General features: G+C 40.2%; 2 protein-coding genes across 2 annotated transcripts; one reads left to right on the forward strand and one right to left on the reverse strand.

Moving 5' to 3' along the window:
• Nucleotides 1-4: 4 nt before the first annotated feature.
• Nucleotides 5-5078, forward strand: LOC310927368 (tyrosinase-like; the record flags this gene model as incomplete). Its single annotated transcript, XM_083889663.1, has 5 exons — nt 5-828; nt 1767-1983; nt 4054-4201; nt 4292-4473; nt 4819-5078. Exons 1-5 carry the CDS (start codon nt 7-9, stop codon nt 5076-5078), a joined length of 1629 nt encoding a protein of 542 aa, XP_083745789.1. The 5' UTR covers nt 5-6.
• A 2283-nt stretch (nt 5079-7361) lies between these two features.
• On the reverse strand, nt 7362-16705 carry LOC310927369 (cysteine and histidine-rich domain-containing protein 1-like; the record flags this gene model as incomplete). The annotated part of the gene is made up of 11 exons (XM_083889664.1): nt 7362-7538; nt 9465-9527; nt 9626-9745; nt 9855-9960; nt 10216-10286; nt 11464-11522; nt 11813-11913; nt 12497-12657; nt 12816-12872; nt 12959-13008; nt 16642-16705. 11 exons carry the CDS (start codon nt 16703-16705, stop codon nt 7362-7364), a joined length of 1029 nt encoding a protein of 342 aa, XP_083745790.1.
• Nucleotides 16706-17655: the final 950 nt, after the last annotated feature.

Raw genomic sequence — 17655 nt, forward strand, 5'->3', positions numbered from 1 at the left:
GTTGAAATGTCTCCACTGATTATACTTAGTTTCGTGCTGTATTTTGTACCCAGCCATCAACAGTTCCCGCGTCTGTGCGTCACGCAGGAGGCCCTGCGCACCAAGGAGTGCTGTCCGGCTTGGGAAGGGGACGACTCGCCCTGTGGAGTCAACTCAGGCCGAGGCCAGTGTGAGGATGTGGAGGTGCCGGAGCAGCCCGACGGGCCGCAGTACCCTTTCTCCGGGCTGGACGACAGAGAGAAGTGGCCTCTGGTTTTCTACAACCGCACTTGTCAGTGCGCAGGGAACTTCATGGGTTTCAATTGTGCGGACTGTAAGTTTGGCTACTTTGGCGCAGACTGCAGTGAGAGGAGAGAGTCTCTCAGGAGGAACATTTTCCACCTGTCCAGGTCAGAGAGGATCAGACTGGTTTCTTACCTGAACTTGGCCAAACAGACAATCAGCCAGGACTATGTTGTGGCCACGGCCACGTACGCACAGATGGAAAACGGCTCCAACCCGATATTTGCTGATGTGTCTGTGTATGATGTTTTTGTGTGGATGCATTACTACGTGTCCCGCAACGCGCTACTGGGGCCGCCGGGCAACGTGTGGACCGACGTGGATTTTGCGCACTGGGCGCCTGCGTTTCTGCCATGGCACCGTGTCTACCTGCTGCACTGGGAGCATGAGATCAGGAAGCTGACCGGAGACACGAGCTTCACAATCCCGTACTGGGACTGGAGGGACGCGCAGGACTGCGATTTGTGCACAGACGAGCTGATGGGGGCCCGGAGCCCCCAGGATGCCAATCTGCTCAGTCCTGGATCAGTCTTCTCGTCCTGGAAGGTAAACACAATCACATCATTAATTCAACATATTTTAATTATCTGCCAGCATTTTTCTGTTTTAGAGGTACGCTGATTGATTAAAATTCTTTGCCATTGGCAATAGAGTGTTTTTTTGCATTTTATCGAAGCAAATTTGACTAAATTGTTTTATCCAGACAAGATTTTGAGTAATACAGGATTTTTCCCCTAATGTTTTAACTTAAAATTACCAAAATGTTAAATATTTTGAATACTTTAAATGACTTAAAATACCCTTGTCCCCCTGTTGCTGGTTATTTTGGGACTTGTAAACACTTTCCTTTCGATACTCTCATGTCTATTTATTATACGTTTGATCTTTTATGTCTTTAAATATCCCTTTTTACACTTAAGTTGTGAAGCACTTTGAGCTGCATTTGATGCATATAAGTAAGTATGTCATGTGTATTAATGATTTTAAGAGCTGAAGTACAAATGCTCAATACATTATAACTTAAAGGGAAAACTTCAAACAGCAAAGGAACACGCATGATTAAGGTACCGAATCTGATGGCAACTTGGCAACCAATACTCCACTATTTATTAGAGCATTTTTTTTGGTTAAATTGAAGTTTTTATCAATTGACCTTATTATATAGTGAATAATTTAGATTTAGAATTTGGTGATGGAGGGTTATACCAATTCAGGAGGACCCTTGCAAGGTAGGTTTGGACATTTTCTTGTCTGCAAAAAAATAATATACTTCTCTTTGTTTCACAATTATTAGTTTGCTTGGAAGTAATGCCACTTGTTTTGTTGCCTCAAATTAAGTGAAGTTTTAGTGAATGTTTTGCAATCCCATCCTTTAATCCTTTTACATGTTGATGAATTGTTCATTTGGGTGAAAGTGGGCAGATGTTTGCTCTCTCTGAATGCGTTCTCTATTTTTTACATCATATGTGTTTGCAAATGTGCAGGTCTTGTGTTCCCGAGCAGAGGAGTACAACGAGAGAGGCGTGCTGTGTGATACAACACAAGAAGGACCAGTGCGTCGTAACCCTGGAAACCACAACCGCAATTTGGTGGAACGATTACCGACTTCGGATGAGGTGGAGTTCACGCTCAGTCTGACCAACTATGACACTGGAGCCATGGACCGCAGCGCCAACATGAGCTTCAGGAACACTATGGAAGGTCAGAGAGAGTCAACATGAGACACAATACAACACGATTTCACACAATACGATTTTGATACGATACAGTACAATATGGAAAATAATCAAATAAATTCAAATTAACACATAGGATAGCAGCAAAATGGTAATATAAGAACAGGAATATGAACAGTACAGTTACAAAAATAGAGTGTGTTTAAGTGTGTAGAGTAAGATTTAAAAAACGTAAAACAATTTTCACTGTACATGATTGTACATTTACTGTAAATGACTGGCATTACTTTTACAATAAATCACTGTATACTTAAAGCAAATTCTGCTGTATTTTCACAGTCGGTTATCAAATAATGTCACAGTAAATTTCCCAATCATGTGATGCATTGCCACGATTTAACAGTATTTCCCTGTATAAATCATGCATGAAACAGTTAAAACTCACATAATAGGAGTTTCTGGTAACAGTCTCCATAAAACACAAAATATAAAAATATATTGTGAATTCTCACGACTGAAGCTTGTGAAATTATAATTAACGATATACTATGTAAATGTACAGTCAAAGCATGTGAAATATGGACAACAATATAAACAACTTGCAGGTGTGTGTCATTAGTCTCCGTGCTGTACTATGGACACACTAGCTACTTTACATACACTTTAGCTCAGTATGTGACAAACCGAACTTTAGCACCGTACCGTTAAACGCTGTTAGTATTTAGGACATGAGTAAAAGTAGTAATTGTAGTAATTTGTAGAAATAGTTCTTACTCCGAAGACGAAAGCTGGAGAGACGTCAGTCCCCCGCGAGTTTACACTCGTGACGCAGAAGCATGGATGTGTTGACCATACATCCATGGTGGAAGGTCCGAAATGGCAAACAGGAAGTGGATGATTCCAAATAGATTTATCGAGAGGGGAGGGCGCGGACCGCCGTATTCGAGGGAGCGAATTCGAGGCGAGTCAACGCTCTTGTCTACGTGGTACTTTGCGCACAAAAACAGCGAAGCAACACGTCTGCAATACAAAATTAATCAGTACTGTGTACGACTCGTCGTTAACCCATCTATATAGGGCCATCACGTACGATTTTCGCCATGTGCTCCCTGGTGGTCTAGTGGTTAGGATTCGGCGCTCTCACCGCCGCGGCCCGGGTTCGATTCCCGGTCAGGGAACATCTGTTTTTTCCCCTGAAATTACACATCGTTGTTTGTACGGACTGGTATAAGTAACTACACATCATTCTGACAGGAAATATGCAGCATTTCGAATTAATACATGCTTGAAAGTTTAACATATACTCCTTATAGTTCCTGACAACATAAATCTATATTGTTACGATATGTATAAACTGAATAGTTTCAAAAGTTAAAAAAAGGAAGCTCATAACATTTTGCAAAACAAGGATAAACACAAACATGTCGATCAGATTATCTTTGAAATTACTTGTGTTTACTGAACCAGTACTCATGCACAGTTTGGAGAGTGCATGCAAAGTCTAGCCAGTATCTGTTCATAATGCCTGATCTGCACTCATGATTCAAGATGACAAGTCTGTAAACATTCAGTTTATATTGAGGGAAACTAAAGTAAAAACTTAAAATGTGTTCTTTTTTTTATCAATAATTGATTGAATGTCACAACAAAAGTGTCCAGAAAAAAGTGCTGCTTCTAATAAACTACAGCTTCAGAGGCTTTTAGTGCATCCCAGGATATCTATATCTATACGAGCTGAGTGGAGTAAATAACAGAAAATCATTCTTGTCGAGATTAGATTAAATCAGGATTGACATTATTGACCCCACACAGAATTAATAGGCAACAAAAACATTAAAAAAGAGAGAGGGACAAGAATGAACGATACAATAAGAAAACTGAATACTTAAATTATTATCGAGACATTTACATATATATAAATGTACACCTTTCATGGAAAAGTGGCATGAAAGTGCAGTACAAATATATTTTAGTTTTATTCTGGTATCAGGAGACAAATGTGTGAAATCAAACACTCTTTTGAGGTGCTGTCAGTAGAATATTATTATCTTATCTTATCTTTGTCCGTGCTGATGATTCACGTCTTAAATTGCAGGATTCGGGGATCCTCAGACCGGCTTTGGGAGCAGTTCTCGTCTGGGCATGCACGCCGCTGTGCACGTCTTCATGAATGGCTCCATGTCGTCAGTGCAGGGCTCGGCAAATGACCCCATCTTCATCCTCCACCACGCTTATGTCGACAGGTGAGAGAGGGCAGGTACACACAAGGAGATACAAACGAGCTGCATTTACTAAGTCATCACTGCATGTGTTTCCCTTTTCTCTCACTGAAGCATTTATGAGCAGTGGCTCAGGAGGTACACGCCGTCTCCATCCCAGTATCCGGACTCTAATGCTCCTATTGGGCACAACAGTGAATATCACATGGTGCCTTTCCTGCCCCTGCACAGAAATCGAGAATACTTTGTTTCCAGCAAGGACCTTGGATACGAATACTCCTCCCTGCTGAATGCCAGTAAGTTAATTTTCTGTCATTTTTTTCCCATTTGCACACAAGGAGGGCTTTTACTATTTCCCATTATCTGTGTTTGTTTCCCCCATTCTCCCTCTGCATACTAAATAACTTCCCCACAGGAAAACAACAGAACAATATTCCCTTATCTTACACAGATGAATATAAAAGGATAATAATGTCACTAGGGATGGAACGATAGCACTTTTTTTTGTGTCCGATACCAATATCACAAACTCGAGTATCTACCGATACTGATATTAGCCCCATACGGTCATTTTAGACCAATTATGAAGTGATGAGTGATGTCAAAGACATTGTTCTCCAACACCTTCCTGTCCTGTCCAGACCAGAGACTGGCAGAGTCCATGCGTCCGTACCTGGAGGAGCTGCAGGACGCGTGGCCCTGGATGCTGCTTGCGGCGCTTGTCGGGGGGATCGCGGCGGTGGGAGTCGCTGCTGCCGTTCTCGTTGCCAAACGCAGACTCCGAGGTTCACTGTGGCCGAAAAAGAAGTATCAGAGGAACCTTTTCTCAGAAAGACAACCACTTATCTTGACCAAAGGCAATGTGGGAGCCGACTACCAAAACTACCAAACATCGATGTGAAATCAGCCAGGACTGCATGTCTCTTTTAATCAATCAAAAGTGCTTGAAATTTGAATATTAAGGTAAATGTCTCCCTTGTTTGTTACAGCGCCAGCTATTTGTGTCATAATTACTATCCACTTTCCCTCTCCACCGTTGACATGAGATTCCATGCAGGTCAACGAGTGAGTAACGTTAAGCAAGAGTGAGCAAATGACGTGATGCACGGAAAATGCAAATTCCAAGATCTCTGGCTCACTTAAGAAAATTACAAAGACGGGCTTACCAAAGATACCAAGGACAATCGCTTGCTGCAAATCAATAAAAGTGGACGCTCTTTCAAGTTGTCCTCCGATCTGAATCCATGTCAGCACATTCGGTTCTGGAATTTGAGGGAATTGGTCCTGGAAAAGCCCTTGAAAAGTCCTGGTTGACCAAGGTGTGGGAACCCTGCAAAACACCTTGCAACACAAGTGTTAGAAAGGAAGTAAATCCTTATGATCCAAGTGTGTTCACCTGGGTCTCATGTTCCCACTGATACTGAATGAAGCTGAGGTTGATAAAAACCTGCATGCATCAGTTATTTAACCCTGAAGTGATTGCACTCCCACTGACAAAAAAACCAATTAAAATGTGAATGTAAACAGTTTTTTTGACCAGTGGGGAATCTTTAATGTACTGTATATTTGTTTAAAGGTGCTTGAAAATGTAAAACACAAACCCCTCCTTGGTGCTACTGAACCACGTCAGCTCAAGATGTAAAGGAAACCCCTCAAGTGTTATTGTAAGGCTTTCAAAAGCAAACTATTTTTGTTTTAATGTGATTACACATGTTGCCAACAAACCCTCCTGAATGTCTAACACAATGGTGCTATATTCTGTGAAGAACACGATTTAAACATTCAGAATAACACAAACTCCAGTATGTGAGAGTTGACTGAACCGCATTTCATTGTTATTTTATGTGTTTGGAAAGAGAATAAAGTGATAATGTCTCCATACCAAGGTCTGACACCTAGCCACATCAGGGTCTAACTTTAATATTCAATCCTGAGTCACGTATACGTAAAAAAACACAACAACTTTCAACCTTTGTAAAAGTCACCGAAATCCCCAGTTTGGTTTCAAAACCTTCACTTGAAAGGTCACATCAACTTATTTCACGAGTGCCATTTCAGTTCTCAAGGTCCCAACGGCTGCAAGCTTCTGGTGTTAACGCCACACGAACAGAGCACAGAGAGCGTTTCGGAGAATCCGCTGCACGACTGCGTTGGGAATATTCACCGCAGGACACGTCGGCCATCGCATGCATCACCCCAATTATAAAAGTTTGACACAAAAAGTTTGTTTGTGGTTTGGAAAAATGGGATTTCTAATGACTTCACCCTTGCGATGTGGTCTCATTCAGCCAAATTTATTTCATACATTCCAAGCCTTGACACATGCTGTCGCGAATAGCGTGGTTTCTTTTAAAAAACACAGTACTTTGTATTCAGACGCCTTTCTGCAATATTATAGTAAACATTCTCATTATAAAAATGCCGCCATTATGCTTTGACAAAAGAATCGGGGACAAATATTGCATTGATCACTTTAAAACATACATTATCGATAAGGTGTTAAAAATTTGGAGAAAAGTGTACAATTTGACTGTGGAAAAAAGGAAATACAGTCAGTGCAGGTGTGACAAATATCTAATTTTAGGCTTGATAGTCCCAGTGCACTGTAGTGTAATTATTATAACACTGTTTATTCCGAATAAAATTCATTTTATTATTCTATGCATGGACATTTTAGAAATTACAGGCAGAGATGTCCAGAATAACACATTTTACGTGATTGTGATACGAGTGGACGAAATGATACGATCATTTATACAAGATGGAGACAAAGGATGGAATGAAAATGTGTATGAAAAAAAATGCAAGAACATTTAGATGTGATAAGGAAAAAAAAGAAAAGAAATGGAATCAAACCGTGTTGGAACAGAAGAACGGTCACAACTGTGGTCCTTTGTGATGAGCAGCTGACATGAAAAGGCTTTATGGTGTAAAATGAAATATGGTCACGCACGAACCCAGACCCTCAGTTCACGATTAAAGGTCAAGGGTCCCTTCTCTTATTCGCTCATTACGTGTAAATCTGTTGTAAAAATAGTTGATTCTTTCGATTATCAAACAAACAACAATGAACAAGGTACAATAAATTGAAGTGATTGAGGAAAAACGGGGCAAAAATCAAGTGAGGAGAAGAGGCCAAAGTTCCAAAGTGAAGAATGTTAAGTTTTTTCTCTACTGTGAATCCTTATGAATCCTCTTCATCTTCACTATCAGACTCTTCACTTTCCTTCTTGGTCTCCTTGGGCGGGGGGACGGGGGGAGGAAGGTCCAGGCGAGCCCACAACATGGGCTCGGATTTCCTCATGGCGATCTCGATCTTAGCTGCCATCATGTTCACATTACTTTGACTCACGTCTATGACCTATAAGGAAAAGAGGGGGTGTGTCGAAGAAAATAACTGGTTAAAAAGGGGAAGTTCTTGAAAAGCCACAGACAAAAGAATATCTAACCAATAAGCACTTCCAATTATTTTCTTATCTTCAGCTTGGGGCTAGAAAAACAACCCAAACTAAATTGATTGCCTCTCACTTTTACCCAATGTGAGGAGGCGGAAAACAAGAGCAGCATAGTTATTTTGGCATAATGCGATTCCCAGATAAGCCAGATGTCTGGCAAACAGACTTAGTTATGAGCAGCCATGATTCAATTAGTGTTGAATATTCAGTGGTGCTGTCAGACACGCACTGACATTTTCCCGGAAATTGTACAAGAAGATGCTGAGTTTGACAAAGCAGTTGTTTGCTAATTTTCCCCGAGTTAGCTAGTGCGAAAACCTCAGGAAAATAATGAAAATGTGTCTTTCCCATCTGCATGCTCGATCCAAACACTAGCCGTCAGTTGAATAATCTGTAAGGGCCGCACACACGAGAACAAGTTTAGGAGAATCTTCATTAAAAAATACTTTTTATTCACACGGAAACAATATTTTGTGTCGTATCGCGGAAAAATCTCAAAATGCCACTCTTGTGTTTTTCGTGTGTACAACCAATACTTTGGGAAAATGATGTCACAGCATGTGTTCACAAAAATTCACAGCAACTTAAATTTTTCGTTAGGGGGGTTTCGTGTGCACGGAGACATTACTGGAGCAATACTCTTTTTAAGAGCGAAGTTTCTTCCTGTGTAAATGGCAATATCCAGAAAAATGTCATTTTCAAAACAACTTAAGTAATTAATGAATACTAACTATGATGATTAAAGCTCACATAGAGTGGTCCTGTTGTACATATATGTTAGTTATGGAGGTCTACTTACATACATTAACTTGTTTTTATGGTCAAAAACCTCCTAGTTGCTGTAAACGAGCCAATAGAAATCTCTCTTTTCTGAAGCTCTCGTCAGACGCGATGTTTCAGACTGAAATCTCACACCCAGAAGACAGAGTGTGTTGTGATTGGCAAGTCAGTGTAGAGCCATCCCAACTGTCTTGTGATTGGCCAATACCCGGAAGCGAGATAATCAGCACACCCCTCTCAGAAGCGCAGCTCTTCATGGAACTGTGGATGCACTGCTCCTCATTATCAAAACATTGTTTTAACAATGTTTAAAAATAGCTTCGTCACGACTCCCCGCCGTAGTCCCTTTTATGACTTTGACCCGGAGTCAGAAGACACTGTCGCTCGTGAAACACATCCACAACGGATGTTATTCTTCTTCTGCGGTTCAATGTACGCAACCGGATGTGCCCGGAGCAGGAGGATCTGCTGTTCAGGAGAACCACTGTTTACGTAACCGGACCGGGTTTTTTCAGAGATCTCGCTGAGCCCGAGATTACAATAAAACACAGCGTTCTCAGCAATGGCTGAACTGTTTGTTTCGAAAACTTCAGGGCTTGGTAAATAAGGTAATGACACAGATACACACTAAAAAACAGTGTTAATTGGAACTTTCGGTCTAGGTCCGCTTTAATAAGTGCACACTGTAGTACATAATGGCCCTTTTCCACTATGGTCCCAGCTCGCTTGGTTTTCCACAACAAAAATAGTGTCATCACTACACAAACGAGTGACTAGTGACTTGTAAAGCAGTTGTTTTCAGTAAACCTGAATCATTAGAATTAGTTAACTATTTGTTCAGAACTTCCTCCATGACCTGAGCATAGACTCCGTCTCACTGGACTGCAATACAGCCGCAGAACCTCACTGGAGCAGGTAATAAAAAAACGTGCCTGGTACCGGTGAGCCGGTGGAATCACGTCATAAGTTAACATTATACTGTGGCATCTTATGAGCTACACAAACACAGTATACAACACTTTATATCTGGTTCAAAGTGATGCTGTACTTACTCCCCACATGCTGATTTTCTGCTCAAATTCCTTGTCTCCCTCAAATATAATGTGTATGTTGAGCTGGAGCACAAAAAAGAAAAATATGTTCGGTTAAAAAAAAAAGAGCACAATCAAAGAGTAAGATGAATACTGACATGACAGATTATTATGTGCCTCACCGTGGTGCTGTTTGCGTCCACGTAGCTTAGCTCTGGGACGGCATTCTTGGCGTAGATGGAGATGATGACCTGCGAGCCGGTCTGGTGCCAGTCGAAGCGACATGGAACCACTTTCTTTCCCTGCAGGGAGATGTCAGACAATTTCAAGAGGAGTAAAACGAAGTTTAATTTGCCTGCTGTTGTGAAGAAATGCAGACACAGTCACTCGTTGTGAAGTGGTCACACCTACCGTGTCCTTTTTCCTCCATAAATGTGTCCCCTTGGTGCAGCCCTCTTGAGAGAGGAAGGTGTTAAAGTCGGAGGTTTTCCTCTTACAGCAGCTCCAGTATTTCATCCTGGGGACACAGGAAAAACACACACACACACACATTGGATTTGTGGCAGTCAATAACTTGTCACTCAGGAGAAGTGATGTATATATATATACGCCATGAAGTGGAATCGTTTTCAAGAGGAAAATACTAGTGTTGCCCTTCACGCTTCTTTACAGACAGAGAAAATCAACTCTTTCATAGACATAAATAAATAAATAATAGTGAAAACCAAAGACTATAATATTTCTTAATAAAAAAAGGATCACAGGTTCTTACCCTTCATGGAAGATGGGACACCCAGCGTGGTACATGCACACTTCAGAGTCACTTGCAGGTCCTTCAAAACTCTGAGAACGACAACAACAATAGTGTAGTTCAGACTAAAGCAGGAGCAGTTTGTGTTAGCAATAATACAATTAGGCATCAATTTTGGATGCAGTTCTCGCCAAACTTAAGAAAGTCTCGGTTATTTATTAGAAACGGAAAAGTCTAACATTTCCCTCTTTAAAACCGTCATCTCTCTAGATGAACAGTGCCAGGCAGAATATTGCCTATTAAGCCTTACAGTATATTTTAGAATATTAATCCAATGCTACAGAGGAATGTATGAAATAATATATTCTACTTCTTTCCCTTTTTAAGGTCATGGAAAAATCTGAAAAGTAAAAAAAAAATGGACTCAATTCAGCAGCCCGTATGAGAACATCTCAAAACAATTTAAGTTGTTCAAGTCCAAATTAAGGGTTATTCGAAAACCAGTCAATGCAAATTTTCCCCGCACAATTTATGGCCTAATCTTGAGGTTTCTGCTCCAACAGGCTCAATTAGGGACGAGATTGAGTTCAGGAAAATCCGAAAAGGTTTTTTATCGTATTGTCTTTTATTCACACGCAGCCTGAAATCTCTAGTTTTGCAAACATATTCCAAGAGTGTGGTGCATTGAGGTCATATAGTAGCTACAGCTTTCCATATGTTTTCTTTATGAATCAAGGAAAAAAGGAAAAGTTCTGTGTTCTAGCTGAAGTATAAACCACGTCTACATGTGTAACAGAGCGACTGTGGATGTGGAGAAGAAGCTGAATCAAACCTCCCTTAATCTTCTTCTTGGACCTTAAATAAACATGATTTGTTTTTATTTTTAATTTAATTACACCTTTCTTTTAATCCCTCCGAAAAAAAAACTCATGGCCAAAATTATTTTTCTGCGGTTAATATGATTTGTTCCTTTAGGCTATAAGTTTCAGTAGCTTTAATTTAAAATACAATGATGGATACTTTTAAGTGCTAAGTGAGTATTGAATAAAAGGAACTGTGTGGGGAATCTAAGCCATTAAACACACAGTCCCCCCACAGAGCCTGAAGAACAAAAAAAAGTATTAACCGTCTGGTCTTAACTGTACGTGACTTGAATTTGCTTAAAGAATTAAAATATTAAACCTACTGCAGTCAAAGTTTCACAAAATTTGATACATTTCAATAAAATGAGAATTTGTCCCACTTCTTTTTTTCTACACAATGACCTACTTTGGTGCAGCCTCCGTTTTTACAGGATGTTCCAATCTTGATCTCGTCCCCGTCTTCCTCTATAAAGACAAAGAAACAGACAATCTGACAACCGAACTTTGAGGAGCATCGAGAAAAATTGCATTCAGTCATGACACGCTGTCAGCTTTTGCTCAAGTGTCATGATGTGAATGACAGAAGTGGGAGAGGGGGTCGAATTCCCAGTGGAAGTCCATCAACTTCTGCTGTCATCATGACCTTCCCTGCTCCCGTTACAGGGAGATGGACGGTGATCTATGATGAAGAGGTCCAGAGACATGGAGGAGGAAAGAGGAGACAGACGTAGGGAAGATAAGAGTCAAGTCCTCACCTTTCTTCTCGGCTGCATTTTCAGTCAGCTTCAGCTTCTCCAGAGCCTGCTTCAGAGACATGGCAATTTTATGCTGCAATCTCACCATCGGTTCATCGGCACTGAAATGACAACAAACACAAAGGATTTGATGAGTTAAAACTATATTCTTGCTACGTACTTTAAATAAGGAACAGATTACTGGCAAAATTATGTCAAAAAGTATGACTCTGGCACAAAGGGCTAAAGACCAATACATGAAAGGATTTTCACAGTTCAATAGTAATCTCTTCATTAGTCATTTCAGCAGTCGAGTTTCTTTTGAACTGCGGGTAAAAGACTAGAGATACCTCTCACTGTTCTGTGGATCGTATTTGTTTGATGATTTCATTCTGATTTAAAGTCTGTAAAATCGTACCGATCCTCTTTTATGCATTTGATACGAACCCAGGGACTTTCAGTCTTAGTTTGAAGCCGAAATACAAAAATACAGAATGAAAGTGAAAGTCCGGCTGATGTGTTGATTGGTCAAAGCTTTTTCCTTGAAGCCTGTTTATTTTTGTTATCTTAAAGATGCCAAATCAAGGTTTAGATATTATCAAATGTGTTTTTGTACAAAGTAAATTTTGATATCTACAAAAGCCCATCTACTTTCATGTGTGGAACTCATACAAAAAGAGCTATTTTAGGTAGTTTGAAGATTACCTTGGTCTATGTATAGCTTCCCGAGGCTTTGGCGCAGAGATGATGTACTCATTAAACTTTGTTTTTTGGTTGTCTGACTCTTTCTTTTCACCCGATGACATCACATCTGGTTTCACCGGCTCGGGAGGCTTCTCTTTGTTATGGGGACCTTTGGTACAGCCCTGTGAGGAGAAAACAGTCCACAAACAATGAGTGCACGCACAACTCAGCCCAGCATGTCCACAGTCAATGTGGCAGCCGATGCTTAGGAACACAATAGACAATGGAAACGTGACCACTGAGAATTAAAGAGGATGAAGTAAAAAACGGCGGGACTTACAGCGATGCTGAGGAAGTCAGAGAAGTCTGTTGTTCTCCTCTTGCAGCAGGACCATCCCTGGAGAGAGTTTCACAGAAATTAACTTAAACCAGGAGAAAGGACAACAGAACATGAGCTGACGGCACATTTCTCAGACATGTTACCTTCAAAGCATCATGGAACACAGGGACACCTGGGTGATAGGTGCAGCCGTCTGTGGGAACACAACAACGATGATGAAGGAGGGAAAGTATGTGACAACATTGTAAACTGTGTTACAATTGAATACTTGATCAAGTACCGACTTGTAGCTTTTCTGTGTTACTTTTAATTAAATCTAGATTCATGATGTATTAAGACCTGCAGATTCATCTTAAAGCTGCAATGTGTAAGTTTTGATGATTTCTGGTGTCCTTCATTTGGAAATGGGCTATGTCAAGCAATACTATCAGACCTGATTTAGCAAAGCAGCGGATGGGGGCAAGAGGCATTTTCCTGAACTGTGGAATGACTGGGTATGTCTGTCTTGACATAAAAGGAAGTGATTGCTGTTTGCAGTGCAGGAATATCGCCAGGCAATACACGATGGAAACACTGCTACACTGAGAAAAAGAGTTGTGTGGAACTGATGGATTTAATCAACATTGTTTGAGCTCATATGAATGTAACAGGTATTTGTTTTAAGTTACACACTGATCATTTAAACCTCTCATTAGCGGTGCCTTGTCCTTCAAATGTGTTGTTAGACTGAAATACAAATTGAAACCTTGAATTAAAAAAAAATAAAGTCACTTTAGAGGGTGGTAACTGCATATTTTCCAGCAGCATTTGCAGTTTGTGTGGAAGCAGGTACGTTCGGAACAATGTTTGTCATAAATTAGTATGTTTTGTGCAGATTTTAATACAAAAACAAAATAAAAATCAGACTACTTTCATTCAGTCTCTTTGATTATTTAATACTTAATTTCAAAACAAATGTACCACAATGTAGGGCCTCAGCAGCAAATGAATGAAAAGACACTCAAACATACTAAGCAGACAAAAGTATTACAGATTTATCAGACCGCACAACTCAAAGGACAAAAAAAGGGTAAGCTTTTATAAGCAATTGTTATTATTCATGTAAATATAAACCGCCTTTGATTTAAAATGTATTAAATGATTTGCATTTGTCCTTGGCAAGTGCAGCAAAACAAAACACACAGTCAACAAATTGGGCACGAGACAAATGGCTGGAAACATTCATCAAACGTATATGTTTGTTGCATCAGATTTTTTAAGTAAATCGTAAGTTTAGATTCGCCTTAAATGAAAAGTATAGCACAGGGTTTTCGGTGTCATTTCTGGCAGCAATGCTGAAAGACGAATCACTGTATAATGAATAAAGAAATTCAGCGGGGTGACAACATAAATGAAGCATTTTCCTCCAAACAGTGCAGCTCACGCTGTCACCGGTCTGTGCAAATGCCATAGATACAGATCGGAGACAGGAAGGTAATGATAATATACTCTGCTGTTATGAAAAGAGGCATCCTATTAAAATGGAGATTAGCCTCGACTCCTGCATGGAGTATCTGGCATATCTTACAAATGAAAGACTCGCTGGGGTAGAAGACAATGTTATTTCCCTCAGAGTTAAATTATATTAAGATTAAAAGGCTTTATATTAAAAGTCTCTTAAGAAAATCAAGATCATGAACTTGAGTATCACAACCTTAGAAAACCATATGTGTTATTTATTTTCCTGCTAGTGTTGTTACTGCACTTCTTGAAATATACAGATTTAACAGTACAAGACGAATATGTTACCACCTTAAACTGTGAGGAAATAAATAAAAAGAGCATCGTCTGATCTACATATCTTGACCATGGCCTTTACAGAATGTCTGAAGGATGTGTTTGTCAAACACATAAACGAGCTATTGTCTTGAACAGGAACACGCACTGTAAACTTTCGATGACTACATGAATTTGGCAAAAGACTGCGTTCACTTCCACAGATTAACACTTGACTGCTAGTAATGGTAGTTCATACTTTTTGGCTTTCGTCAGGGCAGTAAGAATTAGAAAGACCATGAATATACCTTACATCCCTCCCCAGACTGTGTGTTCATATTTTGCGTCTTTGTATGCCGACTGGTAGTGTGACATTTCAAAACTGGTCTCAGTCTTGTCAAGGATTTGGACAGATGTTTACTCTGCCATCTTGGATATAGTCAGAGGTCTCAGAATTTCAAATAAAACTTGGTCAAGATACCTGATATATTTTGTATGAATAATTCTTGTGATCAGACTGCAAACATTCTTCTTCTTCAGATTGTGCATTACTTTTTATCTGTGTGGACAACCTTATGTAGTATTGTTCGAACCAGGTATTAAAATACATCCTAGATTATCAGATCTGACAACGGATTCCACTTGTATAGTAATCACTTCATATCAGGTATATAATACAATAACTAACTTAATTAAATATATTGTTTGTCTTAGATGCTTTAACAAGGTGATCTCAAGTGTCGGCGATGAGGAACATTTTATCAGAAAGTTGAAGATGCTGGGTTACAGCAGGTCTGGAATAATGTTTGCTCTAGTTCTTTCAATACTCATAAAAAGCACCGGGGGGGGGGGGGGGGGGGGGGGCAGGTTTATATGGGTCAGACATATTCAGACTGTCAGGCTCTGTGATAAATTGCTCAATCTCTATACATTTTAAGTGCACAGTCAACTCTGAAGACTTGAAACCTTCATTTTTGGGAAAGCTTTTCCTGTCACCATGGAGGTGCATACAAACCGAATCAAGTGTCATCTTGTAGTATATATATATATATATATATAAATGAAGCTGCCATGGATCAGACATCAGCTGAGGAGGTGCACTCTAATATATCTTGAGGACATATTTCATTCATGCAGCTCCATAGTGGGGCCACATGCATCCTCAAACTACCTCTGAATGTGTTTTTTTGATATTGGATGTGAGGATGCATTAAGGTCAGAGTGGGAGCATTCAGACATGTTCTTTATGAGATCTGGCCAGGTCTGAACGGGTCTGTTATTGTTGATTTTGAGTCCAAATACAGTTACAGATCAAATAATTTACATTCTCAGTGTGATGGTCAGGCCTATTATGAACTGTTTCAAATGCAACAAAGGCATTCCCCATTCACACTGCATTACAGTACTGTAAATCGTGCACGAGTCTCCAGTGGCCATTGCAAGGGAAGCTCAGCTTTTCCATTCGTACATATACACTGTAAATAAAAACACTATTATAGCATTTCAGTTTTGCATAATTATCGTTTCCTAGTTCTAGTTGCTTCGTTTGCAGAATGTATGTATCAATAACTGGACCTGTAATAAGGCTCGTAGCCAGACAAAATTATCAATGTAATAACATGTTTTTTGTTTCACTCAGTTACAGTTTTTGTTTTAGAACAAACTGTTACACAAACTTTCACTTTCACTATAACAAGCAGCATAATTCATAAATAACCTTGAGAACTGTGATGTTGATGGTTTACGTTTAATTAAAAACGTCATTGCAACTTAAAACAGCTTCCGACGTTGCTATGTCCCGGGACAACGGTCCGGTTACAAACATCTTGAATTAAACACGAGCTTAGCATGCTCGCAGCACCGCGATAAAGCAGCGAGAACATGTGTTGTTTTAGTAAATGTGTTATTATCAACTATAGCAGTTATAAATGAATGAAGTGTAAAATGTGTGGGGTCCCGAGAGCTAATACCAGGTTGGCGACATGGGCCCAATCAGCCTGTCCGTCACAGAAATGTCTAGATGTTGAGAGGTTAGCATGCTAACAGATAGTTAGTCTCAGGTACTACTCACCGTCCGGGTTGTTTTCTAGGTCAAATCGCTGCCCGCATCCCTTGTTATAACACAAGACAGACATGTTGACCAGTGGAATGAGTTGAAAGTGGTGGTCAGGTTTAAAAGGAGCCGCAAAAGAGGTCGTGTGTGTGGAGGAGACACGCGAGACACAGCTGCTGCCGAACTGCTGCTGAAAATTACACTGCTAGTACTTCCGGGTTCTCTTTCGGGCGCACTCGGCAGAGATCGGAGATAGTCGTGCTCGCCTCGCATCACTTTGCCTCCCTCCTCCATCCCGAGCGCACAGTGGTCCCACACAGAGGCGACAACTGATGCTGACCGCTCATAAACTTGCGTTGAAAGCGACATGTTCTTCGTGGCACATGTATCTCGGACTTTGATATGACGTGAGAGTGTAAAAGACAGTTTTTTCAGTTCGTTGTTAAGTGTTGCAGATGGAGCCGGGTTACCCCCACTGTACTCAGGGTTACAGTGGCCAGGTACACGAAACTGGGGCAATACCCATTTAGTTTTACGAGGATGGCTGCAGCCTGTCGGGATGTGTGCACATTAATTTTACCTTTTTGCACACCGCCAGTGATTTCTGCGCCACCGCTTTGCTTTTTGTCTTACATTTTCAACCAGACACAGGATGGGAAAGGACTTACTTTCACTCATTTCGTCTAAAGGTAGGACACGCTGTGATTTGTGTGAGAAAGTGTGTAATCTATTCAATACTCCGCACACTTCCTTTTAGGACTGTGGCTTCATAAACTCGTGGATTTTGCAAGAAGGTTGTGCATCGGACAATAAATGCATCTCAGTGTCTCCAGAGACAGACTCTCTGTGATGCTCTCTTTGGTACAGTACAGATCATATTTGCATATTTTAAAGGTTGAATTATTTATTTTTTATATATTTAGTTTTATCATCAGATATTGTTTTGTAAAGCCAAGACATGGGCAGACTAAGCTGATGCACATGCATTAATTATAGCCCACATAAACCTTTTATAGAATAATTTATTTATGA

The sequence above is a fragment of the Microchirus variegatus genome (assembly GCF_963457635.1).
Source record: "Microchirus variegatus genome assembly, chromosome: 5".
NCBI lineage: Eukaryota > Metazoa > Chordata > Actinopteri > Pleuronectiformes > Soleidae > Microchirus > Microchirus variegatus.